The sequence below is a fragment of the Bos indicus x Bos taurus genome, chromosome 5, assembly GCF_003369695.1.
Source record: "Bos indicus x Bos taurus breed Angus x Brahman F1 hybrid chromosome 5, Bos_hybrid_MaternalHap_v2.0, whole genome shotgun sequence".
Taxonomy (NCBI): Eukaryota; Metazoa; Chordata; class Mammalia; order Artiodactyla; family Bovidae; genus Bos; species Bos indicus x Bos taurus.
The window spans coordinates 56835380-56849073 of record NC_040080.1 but is presented as its reverse complement, the minus strand read 5'-3'; the positions used below and the strand labels follow the sequence as shown (position 1 = coordinate 56849073).

Below are 13694 nucleotides of genomic sequence, written 5' to 3'. Positions count from 1 at the left end.
AAATTCACTTTAATAGCTTTCATTTATAAATACAATTTAGGTGAAATTCATATATTGGCAAAAGTAGAGTTTTAAAAGACTCTAGAATATTCCTCTGAATACAATTCAATCTTAAGTATAGGAGGAAAAAAAATCCCAGCTGTAAACAATACCTTTTAACGAAATACTAATTTTACATTCAGGTACCTGAGATCAATCTAACACAGTCCATACACCTAAAGTAGTTTAGCAGATTATAGAAACCAGTTAGAAATAGGGGGGTTGTTTATAAGATTATCTACCACCCCTGTATGGCAATGTCTGGGCACTTGATTTTACTAAGTATTTGCTGTTATGTAAGATAAGCGGGTCTGGGGGAGCCACTTGTTGCCTCCACTTTACTTAAGTGGGCTTCCCTGGTGGCTCAGATGGTAAAGCATCTGCCTGCAATACGGGAGACCCAGGTTCAATCCCTGGGGCGGGAAGATCCCCTGGAGAAGGAAATGGCAACCCACTCTAGTACTCTTGCCTGGAAAATTCCATGGACAGAGGAGGCTGGTGGGCTACAGTCCATGGGGTCACAAAGAGTCAGACACAACTGAGCGACTTCACTTTCACTTTCTTTCTATACTTAAGTGATCCTCAGTTTCATCAAGAAGATCATCAGCCTGATTCTTAGAAAGTGTGACAATCTGAAGTGGTTCCAGTGAACATGGTAAATTTCCTAACTTGAAAGTACTTCTTTGTTATACAAAGACAATGGTTAAGAAATAAAACTTCAAGAAAGACTTCATATGAAAGCAACTTAGAATATGAATAGTTAAAGCTTAACTACAATTTTCACTGGTCAAAAAGAAAAGCAAATCAGATTTCCCAAGTATTTCTTGTTGTGTGGTACATACTCTACATAGAAGGATCAGTTATGTATACCTGGATAAAAAGGTAAGAGAATTTATATTTATTGATCACCTGCTTACCTTGCAGCCATCTTATGAGGGAGTTGTTAAAAATCTGAATTTATAGGGGAGGAAACTGAGATCAAAGGTCACAAAACCACTAAAACATGACACTGGAATCTGAACCTCAAAACCTGTTCTCTGAAAAAAATCTTATATCTGGGTGTACATGATGACATAAAATGTACTATCACATCACATGTACAGCATTACCAAAGAACAGGATGTTCTACGTAAAATGAAGTATTCAATATAATTGAATCCTACTGCCAAAGTGTTTGGCATTTAAGTCTGATTTCCAGTGGGAAGCCAGACATTGTGTTTGTAAAAATCATCCATGAATGTTAGTCCGAGTGAGAACCTAAGGGACTGACCTAAAATAAAGTCAGTAAATATATTTACTCTATTTCTGTCTTAGTCCTGGACAACTGGGGCTGCCAGCAGTTTCTAACTACTATATAACTGCTGAGGAAACTTTTTAAAAGATAGAGAAAACTGATTTCTATGAGTGGAACTAGTTATATGATTCATAGAAACTGCTCAAACTTTGAGCTGATTCATAGGAATGGAGATGGAAAGTGAAAGTGAAGTCGCTCAGTTGTGTCCAACTCTTTGCGAAGACCCCATGGCTTGTAGCCTACCAGGCTCCTCTGTCCATGGGATTTTCCAGGCAATAGTCTTGGAGTGGATTGCCATTTCCTTCGCCAGGGGATCTTCCCAACCCAGGGATCAAAGTCGGGTCTCCTGCATCGTAGACAGACGCTTTACCGTCTGAGCCACCAGGGAAGCCAGATCCTTTTCTGGTTCAATAAATATTTTGTTTATGAAAACACCTGAAATTAGAAATGCAAGTGGGGTCAGGGGAGGGCAAATAAAAACAATGAAACATAAGGGGCAAGAGTTTGGAAAATTCAGTGTTGATTCTTGATCCATCATGTATCTCCATAGCCTATGGTTTTAGTCTCCCCCAAAGGACATGAGTCTGAGTAAACTCCAGGAGTTGGTGATGGACAGGGAGGCCTGGAGTGCTGCAGTCCATGGGGTCGCAAAGAGTTGGACACGACTGAGTGACTGAACTGAACTGAATCACCTTCTGAGGTTTTTAGCAACAAACATCATAAATGCTTATAAACTATGCAGCTCTGATGAAGCCAGGCATAGTGCTTGGTTCAGTGGCTTTCCAAAACAAAATTCCAGACACTGATAACATACATTTGGTAAAGTAGTATTTCCCGTGTTCACTCTAAATTTACCTCCTGTTGATTTCATTGCACATCTCTTCCTCATTGTCAAGTGAAAAGAGAATACTCAGATTTCAGAATAATTTAGAACATTTAAATCAATACATTCTAGATTTTTTCTCTTCTCTTTGCCAGGGTGCATTGGAATTTATGGTCTCTTTTAGTAATTACTCTTCCCTGGTACCAACTGACTGTCAGCTTTGTTATGACCTGCATTCTAATTGACACATCACAATTTCAGGGAATACAGCAAATTGAACATGAAAGCTGTGAGACTAGCTGACATTATAAAGTTCTTAAAAGAAGGGCTGCAGTGTGTTTTTCTTCATATGCCCATAGTGTCTAACACAACATCTCCCTCATGATAGAGCAGTGGAGAGCTAAAATTTAATACATGTCTACATATGTCAGACTCGACTCGCATGCCATTGAACATGTTTCTACAATGATCCTATATTAATATTTCCATTTTATGAGGAAACTGAGTGTGTTGCCTAAGATCAAGCAGCTAGTAAACAGCAGGACTAATATATGAATTCATGTCTGTCTGACTTTTTATTTCATCATGTTATTTCCTGACCAGACTCAGTACCCCAACACATTAGACATGGAATGTCATCTTCACAGGGTTGTTTATCACTTCTCTAGTTCTAGCTGGTCTCAAGAGGGAAAAACCTTCTGCCCAGTAGAGCTGTAATTCACAAATGGCCTGATGGTCAATTGGAATGCCACATGTTATGGTCAATCACTTAGTGCATAATTAGTGTGTAATTAAGAAGTGAAAATTAAGGCGCATACAGAACCAGTCTTTGTTAATAGTAATGATGCTTTGGGGATTGAGTCTTTCATTTTCATTATCACTGTAGAAAAACATGAGTAAAGGATAGGATGGCAATCTAAGAGGGGGAAAGAAGAGAATTAAGTGAAAATAAACTGGATTGTTGACTACTAAAATGTCCTTCAAAGGCAATTTTGCCCGAGTGGCTTTTTTAACATTTACTCTTATTTTCATTATAATCATGTTTGTAACGTTTTCACAATTCTATGGTACTATCTGAAGAATTTTGTAATATTACTGTTCAATGTCACCTGTCTTCCAACAGAGATGCATTAAGTCTCTGCTTGAATATTCTCAATAATGGAGAACTCACTATGATAAGAAAACACATTCTTACCTTCACATCAGTAAAAAAAAAAAAACATTCCCTACAGTTTTCTTGAAATTATTCTTTAAGCATATCTGAAAGAACTATCTGGCAACATGCATTTCTAGGCTGGCTCTTTGGATACTGGAAAAGTCCTCAATGTTTATCAGCATTTGTGTGTGAAAGAGATAGCTACATGTGTCATCATATCATGTTTGTGTCACTAATCAAAGTCACATGATTTTGGTACTTTTTTAGTAGGTTTCTTTTTTCTTTTTCTTTTTTTTTAGTTTTTAAAGACTAAAACAAATATGTTTCAGTGAAAATTATTTAGTCTTTTTAAAAAATGATCACTTGCTCCATTACTCTTGCCTGGAGAATCCCCATGGACAGAGGAGCCTGGTGGGCTACAGTCTATAGGGTCACAAAGAGTTGGACACAACTGAAGCAACTTAGCATGCATGCATGCCCATACTTAGCTCTACATTAATGTTAACTGGCATAGTAAAATAGCACATGGGGAAGAAAATCTCTCAGTTTGCTAAATCTATATAGTTGATATTGTTTAGAGATCATGGTTGTTTGACATGAATGGAGGGAAATAATTTGCAGCTATTATTATTATGGTAAAAGATGAATTATCTATAGACTCCTATCATTTTATAACTAGTCCCTGAGTACATTTATTCATTACAACATAAAGGAGAGATTTCCTTACTTGTATTCTCACCATTAATTTCTCGAAGTTCACTGTTAATTCCAACATCTATGGAATTCATTATTTTGTCGATCTGTGTGAAACAAAAAACATATAAAATGAATTATTACATTCACTTTGTGTTGCACTTTTGTTTTTTAAATTTCTTTTTTTTTTTTGAATGTCATTCTTTTATTACTGTTTTACTGAACATAGGACTGCTGTTCCTCATTGAGTTTTACTTTAAAAAAAAATACATTTTATTTTTAGGCTGCATTATTTGGCATGTGGGATCTTAGTTCCCCAACCAGGGATCAAATCCATACCCCCTGCATTGGGAGTGCAGAATCTTAACCACTGGACCACCAGGGAAGTCTCATAAAGATTACTTTATGCAGGACAAGACATCAGGTTTACACATGAATTAGGCAAAAGGGCATTAACATCTTAATATTCATCAATGTATATAATGCTGCCCTCCCCAAAATATTCCAAGCAGTAATATTGATGTATATGTATTCCTTACCCATTGATTCTTCCTTTGTGGGTGCCAAGGAGAAACATTATCCCAACCAGGTGCCATCATTTGTTTTTTTTTTTTTTTTTTTTTACTTTTTACCCCATCCTGAACCCTCCTCCCTCCTCCCTCCCCATACCATCCCTCTGGGTCGTCCCAGTGCACCAGCCCCAAGCAAAAAAAATAAATTTCTTATTTTTATTTTTTATACAAATTTTAAAGGCTATTTCCATTTACAGTGATTACAAAATATTGGCTGTATTTCCTGTGTTGCAAGATATACCCTTGACCCTATCTTTTAGCCAATAGTTTGTGCCTCTTAGTTCCTCACCTCTGTATTGTCCTTCCGGCCTCCACTGGTAACACTAGCCTGTTGTTCTCTGTACCTGTGAGTCGGCTTCGTTTTTGTTATATTCAGTAGTTTGTTGTATTTTTTAGATTACATAGATTACACCAGTGTCTTTAGGCAGCTCTTGTCCTCCCCTAGCTGATTTTGACATAGGCTAGTTGATACCCTTCTGTCCCCCTTCCTGACTTTTGTGCGATCTTCTAGAGAAATAAATATTTTTAACATTAAAAAAAAATAGATTACATATATAAGTGATATCATATAGCATTTATCTTTCTCTGTTTGACTCATTTCACTGAGCATACAGCACTGCATTTTAAAATGAATTTCCACTGCCAGAAGCATATATTGTTGATATTATTGCCACTGCAAAACTCCAATTAAGAGATCAACAGAGAAAGATTTAAAGGGAGACAGACATCTTTTGAATTGCTTTTAGAAATACAAATTTAATTTCCTTTTCTTAAACTTTCGAAATCAGCTTGCCTTTTCTCTGAATTTCCTAAAATGAACTTTGTTTGGACTTACATGGGTCAGTAAGTTAGACATTGTGAATTCTTTAAACTCAGAAGGGGAAGGAGCTGAGGATAAGTTCACGTGACAATGTCCATCTTCTTGGTCATTCGTCCTCTTGGATCTGAGAGCATGCATCTCGTCTGACCAGTGAAGTGTGGCCACTGGACCCAAGTTCTGATTAAATGGTATGACCAGCCACAAGCTTATTTGTAGCATATAATCACAAGAATCTAGGAATGGCAACAACTTGATTCTAAGAGATAAGTTACATTATTCACAGAGTTAATAAATATAAGAAATGGATAGATCTGAGTAAACTATCAGACTACTACTATGGAATTCGTAGGAAAATATGACTGTCTCAGCTTTAGCTATTTATGCTTTAAACCCGGTCATCATCCTAGCAGCCTTAGTGAGACAGCAGGTTTCAGAAATGACAATGAGCATTACTTAAATGTCCCATTTTGTTCACCCTGAAATAGATACAGAGAGATTAAGTGATTTTCTCAAACAGCTCAATTCAGAATGTCAATACCAGACCATTTCTATTTCTCAGAATACTCTAGTGACCTATTGTGCTTCAAAACCTAATTCTACTGGCACAATCTTTTGAGAGACAAAATGTGACATTTTAGAATGAAATGCTGAGGAAGAGTGTGGTCCATTCTTTGCAGAAATTCAAGAAAAAGCAAGAGACTTCATTACTTTATGATGTAGTCCTCTTAATGGAGAAAGGATGATATATTATTAGCCTTAAAAGGGCATTTACTTCCTGAGTAATTCCAAGAAATTGAAGACTTTGTCTTTAAGTAGAGCTTAAATTGGTCATAATGGACTGCACACATTTTTCTTTAATGTCCAATAGTTGTAAAGGGAAATATTAAGTAACTTGTGTTTTTTGTATGATACTTGGAGAAGGGCCAGGACCTTTCTGTTTAATATTAAGATTATAAGAAGCTCTTCTGAAATTATAAGATATTTTAAAGAAGGAAGATGAGCTAACAGGGTTTAGCAATTAACAAAATGATATAAAGCAAACAAAAACACAAAAATTTTTCTCCATTTGTCAGCTGCAATGCTTAGTTGGGCACAATGTGAACATTTTCTTGTACCTCATAGCTAGTTATTACTTCTGCTTGATATCAATTTCTATGGAAACAACAGATATCCCCTCATGTGTGGAACTGTGTTTGTTTCTATGCTCGCTGTGAAATTATCATGTATTATCTCTAGAACTTTTCCCTTCCACTTGGATCTATTTGTGGTATTTTTTTTTCCTCTGAAAGACTTAAAAAGCTGAAAATCCCTTCCTCAAAACTCTCTTGATGCTAAAGCTTTATGTAAAGAATAACAAGAAGAACAAATCTTACTTCTTCCCATTCGGAAGTGAAAGATGGTGTTCTTTCAGAATTCCCTTTAGAGCTGTGATCAGCAGGTGAAGATTCACTCCAGTTAACTCTTGATGTTTTCTCATTTGAAGGGTAGGCAATGAGATCAGAATCCGATTTAGAGACAGTTTTGGATAAATGCATGTCGATCAGGGCTTTTGGTAATGACCTTATTCTCCCCAGGGTACACGCTCTCTCCACAAATCCCCCAGTGTTCACAATCCACTGGTCCCCATTCCGGGATCCACTTCTAGCTGTTCTTGTGCCAACAATGGTATGGTTTTCGAGTTGGCTGCTTTTTTTGTGAAAAATTGTTCTACTGACCACCTTGGGTTTAATTTTCTTTACCACAGGTTCTGATTTATTTTCTATTGGAGTTTGCTTGAAAGGCAAAGGACTATTTGCCAAACTGACTTCATCTTTTTCTTCTTCGTGTTCATCTCTTTTCCCATAGAGATGAAATGGATTTTCAGGGGACTCACAGGCTGGAGAGGATCCATGAAGGAGACCTGCAAATTGTCCAGGATCATATTCTTTTGGGGGATCAATGTCCTCCTGATGAGAGAGATCATCTGCAAAAGAGAAAAAAAAGGTCTGGATGCTCATTTGGAAAGGACTCTGAAAGCCCCGATACAATAGCAGCACCCTTTTGAACCTGTGTAATGTCCAAACAATTGATTTATTGTTACACAGTGATATCCTCACTTTATGAAATACCCATGACCCTACAGTGCCGTGTATAAAATAAATGTGTGTGTGTGTGTGTGTGCGTGTGTATACCAGATCTTCCTGATATACCTTAGGGTGTATTTCAAAGTTATGAATTGGGTATTAATTGAGTAATTGCCCACCCTTCTCCTTTGTCCTCAGGGAGTATATTTTATATTGGATAACAAAATTAGGTTTTCTTAATATGGGACACCCATGTTCAAACTTTTGGAGTAAATGAATCATTGTACAGTTAAGACATCAGGCAGGTAAATCAAGATCATATATAATGACATCCCTTTGCTCTCCCAGCAAATAAAATAAAAAACAAAACCTTGAAAAGAAGTATAATTTGGGATAATTGAAAGGTAATAATCCTAATGTGTTACTTCAAATATAAAATTAAGATTAATTCTACACAAATTATATGATTTAGACAAAAAGGATTTATCCATGCTTAACAGGCAAACAATGCAGTATCACTAAAAAGTGAGACCCTTTTACAGGAAACTGATGTTGCACTACTAACACAAAGCTGTCCTTTTCTTTCTTCTATGAAACAGATTCAGTTATTTTTCAATTTCTTCAGATCTTTAAAAATGTAATCCAGAAAAGAAACCAAAGAATAAAATTTTTATTACTTTAATCTTTTCTAAGATGAAACATAAATGTTCTCTGAGATTTAAAATATGTGCGTGTGCTCAGTCATGTCCAACTCTTTGTGGCCCCATGGACTGTAGCCCGCCAGGCTCCCCTGTCTGTGGAATTTTCCAGGCAAATTGGGTTTCCAGGCAACCCAATATTGGAGTGGGTTGCCATTTTCTCCTGCAGGGGATCTTTCCGACCCAGGGATCAAACCCTTGTCTCCTTTGTTTCCTACATTGGCAGGTGGCTTCTTTACCACTGCACCCCTTGGGAAGCCCTGAGATTTAAAATACACCATGCTTTTTTTAATGACCTAGTTTGTCTTTTAAAGACACAGTGTGTAAAAACCTGGCCAAAGAAATTAGCGAAGGGAGTCAGTCTACTTTTTTGACGGGTCACTTTAATTAACATTCAGCTAAATATTTGCCATGATCAAAAGTTAAATTACCTGATAAGGCTAGTCTTCTGAAAAAGTAAAATATAGCCAATGTGGTAGATAAAATATAACAAATTCAAAGCTGACTTGCTAATTCACAACTTAAAGAAGTTAGTTATTATTATAAACCAAAAACATCAAAGTTTTTATAAGTTAACAAGTAACATTTACTAGGCATGAGCTATTTACTACTCACTAAATTAGAGGTACTATTTCTATCCCCTTATGTGATCATCATAACAACTCTATGAAATGATTAATAACAATCATGGTTATCTAATCGAAAGAGATTTGGTCAGAATATGTAAACAAATTGTCAACCTCAATAAATCTCAATAGATATTTGCCCAAGGAATGCTACAGACAAATCAGCTTTCTTAATTGAAGTTTGACCCCAGCTCCATATGCTTTTGTCTCTCTTGGACCTAGTAGAAGCAGGTATGATCCTGGCTTTATATATTCTCCAGACCTCACCCAGGTTCCTCTTTAGCTGTCCCAAATGAAGATGTTCCCTTCCTAGACCTAACACAGTGCTGAGTAGAAGAAAAAAGTGTCAGGATGAGAGATCCATGAGACAATGATCTAAAAGAGAAACTATCTGTACCACCCCGTACTCTCACAAGTACTTTATCTTCTCATAAAAACTTTCTAGTATACTGGGCATGGATTTTTCCCTCCTCTTGCAACAGAGATTTTTCTTGGAGGAGAAGAGTGTGTGGAATGTAAGGCAAAGCAGCCTTAAAATCTCTAAGGCTAGAGTATATGCCCTATTACATCCATTTTTTAGAAGTCAAAATTAATATGTAGACAACTTAACGCTGTTAAATTTCCCCAGCTAATAAGTAGTTAAGCTGAGATTCAAACTAAGGCCTATCAGATACTTATATCCATTGGCCTGGAAAATTTATTATTAAGATAAAAGAACAATCTAGGGTTCAAGGACAATCAAATAGGCTCTTTGTGGGAAGTGATATGTCTCTCCTGGTTATGACTATTTCTGGAATTTGGAAAAAAATGGATGAAAAGGATTTTTTATTTCCTACTTCATGGAGGTAAGCTTATACTAAGAGAAAGTAAAATATGGTGTTCTGTTTGAACTTATTGTCTCCTTTTTCTTGCTGGGCTACTTGGCTCTCCTATAATGCTTTATACAATAAGTAGGTTTGTATGAGATGACAGTAATGGGTAAATAATGCAGAAGGAAGCAAGAATTCTGAAATAAAGAAGTTTAGTTTGAGTATGAGAGGAAAAATTGAAATAGGGAACAGAGTACTTCAAGGCTGTATATTGTCACCTGCTTGTTTAACTTATATGCAGAGCACATCATGAAAAACGTTGGGCTGGATGAAGCACAAGCTGAAATGAAAATTGCTAGGAGAAATATCAATAACCTCAGATATGTAGATGACACCACCCTTATGGCAGAAAGCAAAGAAGAACTAAAGAGCCTCTTGATGAAAGTGAAAGAGGAGAGTGAAAAAGTTGGCTTAAAACTCAACATTCAGAAAGCTAAGATCATGGCATCTGGTCATCACTTCATGGCAACTAGATGGGTAAACAGTGACAGACTTTATTTTGGGGGGCCCCAAAATCACTGCAAAGGGTAACTGCAGCCATGAAATTAAAGGACACTTGCTCCTTGGCAGAAAAGTTATGACCAACCTAGACAGCATATTAAAAAGCAGAGACATTACTTTACCAACAAAGGTCTGTCTAGTTAAAGCTATGGTTTTTCCAGTAGTCATGTATGGATGTGAGAGTTGCACTATAAAGAAAGCTGAGCACCGAAGAATTGATGCTTTTGAACTGTGGTGTTGGAGAAGACTCTTGAGAGTCCCTTGGACTGCAAGGAGATCCAACTAGTCCATCCTGGGGGAATTCAGTCCTGAATATTTATTGGAAGGGCTGATGCTGAAGCTGAAACTTCAATACTTTGGCCACCTGATGCTAAGAACTGACTCATTTGAAAAGACCCTGATGCTGGGAAAGATTGAAGGCAGAAGAAGAAGGGGATGACTGAGGATGAGATGGCTGGATGGCATCACTGACTCAATGGACATGAGTTTGAGTAAACTCTGGGAGTTGGTGATGGACAGGGAGGCCTGGCCTGCTGCAGTCCATGGGGTCACAAAGAGTCAGACACAACTGAGTGACTGAACTTAACTAAACTGAACTGAAGGGGGGAAAAAAAAAAAAAACCCTGTAAATCACAGTCAAGAGGTTTCTGATCATGTTCAGTATAGTGAGATATTTAGGAGCATAACATTATTTAAACTTTTCTTTGAATATTATTATTAGGTTACCATCCCTTCTGTGATTTGATAAAAATAACTATAATCACATCTCAAAAGTGCTTTATAATGTTCAAGTCCTCTAGTCACAAGCAGTCCCTTCTCTCAGTAAAAGAGAATTTGATTATTAGCTCATAAGCCTAGGCTTTTGAAGAATAGTTCTTGCCATTAAGAGAGTTGATAGCATTCTTACCAAGAGTTCTGAAAAGGCAAATATTACCTATTTCAGTGGCCAAACCCTAAGAATTTCTCAAAGCAAAGACAGTGAGAAGCTGATATGGAACCTGCTGGGTACCTATTCAGTTGATTGAATGCAGTTACAACCTCCATGTGCACAGGCTCCTTTAGCCTTTAGCCACACTCCATCCTGTACCCATTCCTCCCGTAGGATTTTAGAGGTTACGTGTGGCCAAGTACCTTGCTTTGGTCAGTGCATCAATTGCACTCATCCCACATGCTAGCAAAGTAATACTCAAAATTCTCCAAGCCAGGCTTCAACAGTACATGAACCGTGAACTTCCAGATGTTCAAGCTGGATTTAAAAAAAGCAGAGGAACCAGAGGTCAAATTGCCAACATACTCTATATCATAGAAAAAGCAAGAGATTTCCAGAAAAGCATCTACTTCTGCTTCATCGACTATGTAAAGCCTTTGACTGTGTGGATCACAACAAACTGTGGAAAATACTTAAGTGAAAATTAGAAAAGGCAGAGGAACCAGAGATCAAATTGCCAACATCCACTGGATCATAGAAAAAGCAAGAGAGTTCCAGAAAAACATCTACTTGTGCTTTATTGATTACGCCAAAGCCTTTGACTGTGTGGATCACAACAAACTGTGGAAAATTCTGAAAGAGATGGGAATACCAAACCACCTTACCTGCCTCCTGAGAAATCTGTATGCAGGTCAAGAACCAACAGTTAGAACTGGACATGGAACAATAGACTGGTTCCAAATCAGGAAAGGAGTACGTCAAGGCTGTATATTGTCACTCTACTTATTTAACTTCTATGCAGAGTACATCATGAGAAATGCTGGGCTGGATGAAGCACAAGCTGGAATCAAGATTGCTGGGAGAAATATCAATAACCTCAGATATGCAGATGACACCACCCTTATGGCAAAAAGTGAAGAAGAACTAAAGAGCCTCTTGATGAAAGTGAAAGAGGAGAGTGAGAAAGTTGGCTTAAAACTCAACATTCAGAAAGCTAAGATCGTGGCATCTGATCTCATCACCTCATGGCAAATAGATGGGGAAACAGTGAAAACAGTGACAGACTATTTTGGGAACTCCAAAATCACTGCAGGTGGTGACTGTAGCCATGAAATTAAAAGATGCTTACTCTTTGGGAGAAAAGCTATGAACAACCTACACAGCATATTAAAAAGCAGAGACATTACTTTACCAACAAAGGTCCTTCTAGTCAAGGCTATGGTTTTTCCAGTGGTCATATATGGATGTGAGAGTTGGACTATAAAGAAAGCTGGGTGCCAAAGAATTGATACTTTTGAATTGTGGTGTTGGAGAAGACTCTTGAGAGTCCCTTGGACTGCAAGGAGATCCAACCAGTCCATCCTGGGGGAAATCAGTCCTGAATATTCACTGGAAGGACTGATGCTGAAGCTGAAACTCCAATACTTTGGCCACCTGGTGTGAAGAGCTGACTCATTTGAAAAGACCCTGATGCTGGGAAAGATTGAGGGCAGGAGAAGAAGGGGACAACAGAGGATGAGATGGTTGGATGGCATCACCGACTCAATGGACATGAGTTTGAGTAAACTCCGGGAGTTGGTATTGGACAGGGAGGCCTGGCATGCTGTAGTCCATGGGGTCACAAAGAGTCGGACATGACTGAGCAACTGAACTGAAGTGAGCTGAACAATGGAAAGCATGATATAAGAGAGATTTGAAAAGTACTTGTGCATTGGGGCTTCTTCTCTTGCTGCTCTTGGAATCTTGCCTCTATGTGAACAAGCTCTGGCTAGTCTGCTGGAAGATAAAATAATACATTACCCAGATGTTTGAAATTACAGGTTCCTCCCAGCCCACCCAAGTATAATGAGCCTACTAGATCAGAAGACAGTTGCCACTGAAAAGATAGATGGTTATAGTCATAGATACCAAGAGGAGGGAGTAATATTGGGGTGTGGGGTGGTGGTGGAAGGCACATAGAAAGCACCAGTATTAGGAGGCAGAATGAGTGGGGACACGGTGGACAAGAGCCTTATTGTGGTTTCTATTGGAAGTAATGGACAAAACAAGGCAAACAGGTTTAGTATTGGTTAGTTCAAATCTTTTCAAGAGGCTCTGGGCCATAGAGACGGTCCCTCGGTATCTTGTTCTTGGTTTTGTTATGATTGGGGCACGTGGGTAGTGGCCCAGTATGAGAACCTGATAAAGAAAGTGGTTGAAGTATGGTTTTGGATTGGTTGGTTTGCATATGAAAGGTATATCTTCTGGTGAGTTGTTTACTATCTTTAAGAATTACCTAGCCCTGGGAGGAACAGTGCCTCCAGGATCAGCAAGGTCCCTAGATGTTAAGGCATCAAACAAAAACAAAAACCCTCCAAAATAAAAAGGCATGGTTAATACACCAGCCTCACTGTCACTTCAGTTGGAAGCCAGTCAACTTCCAAACATGTGAGTGAGGCTGACCAGGATCAACCAACTCCAGGCCAATCTGCCAGCAGTCGCATTAGGCAAGCTCATCTGAGTTTGGCCCAGATCAGAAGAAAACATGTTAATAAAATCATGAACTAAATAAATGGCTGTTGATTTAAGCCACAAAGTTTGGGTTGGCTTACTATATGACAATAGATAGTTTA

General features: G+C 38.0%; 1 protein-coding gene across 14 annotated transcripts in view; it reads right to left on the bottom strand.

The window, feature by feature from the left end:
* Window positions 1-13694, bottom strand: part of ANKS1B (ankyrin repeat and sterile alpha motif domain containing 1B) — a 1175033-nt gene that overhangs the window by 526521 nt on the left and 634818 nt on the right. For 11 of the 14 annotated variants that reach the window (XM_027542059.1, XM_027542058.1, XM_027542067.1 and 8 more), the window contains exons 13-14: window positions 6771-7360; window positions 4040-4112 (exon numbers count right to left, since the gene is read on the bottom strand). In XM_027542059.1, the coding sequence (XP_027397860.1) occupies window positions 4040-4112; window positions 6771-7360 (663 nt within the window). The remainder of the gene's footprint in view (window positions 1-4039; window positions 4113-6770; window positions 7361-13694) is intronic. The other 3 variants (XM_027542061.1, XM_027542070.1, XM_027542066.1) reach the window with 1 other exon arrangement.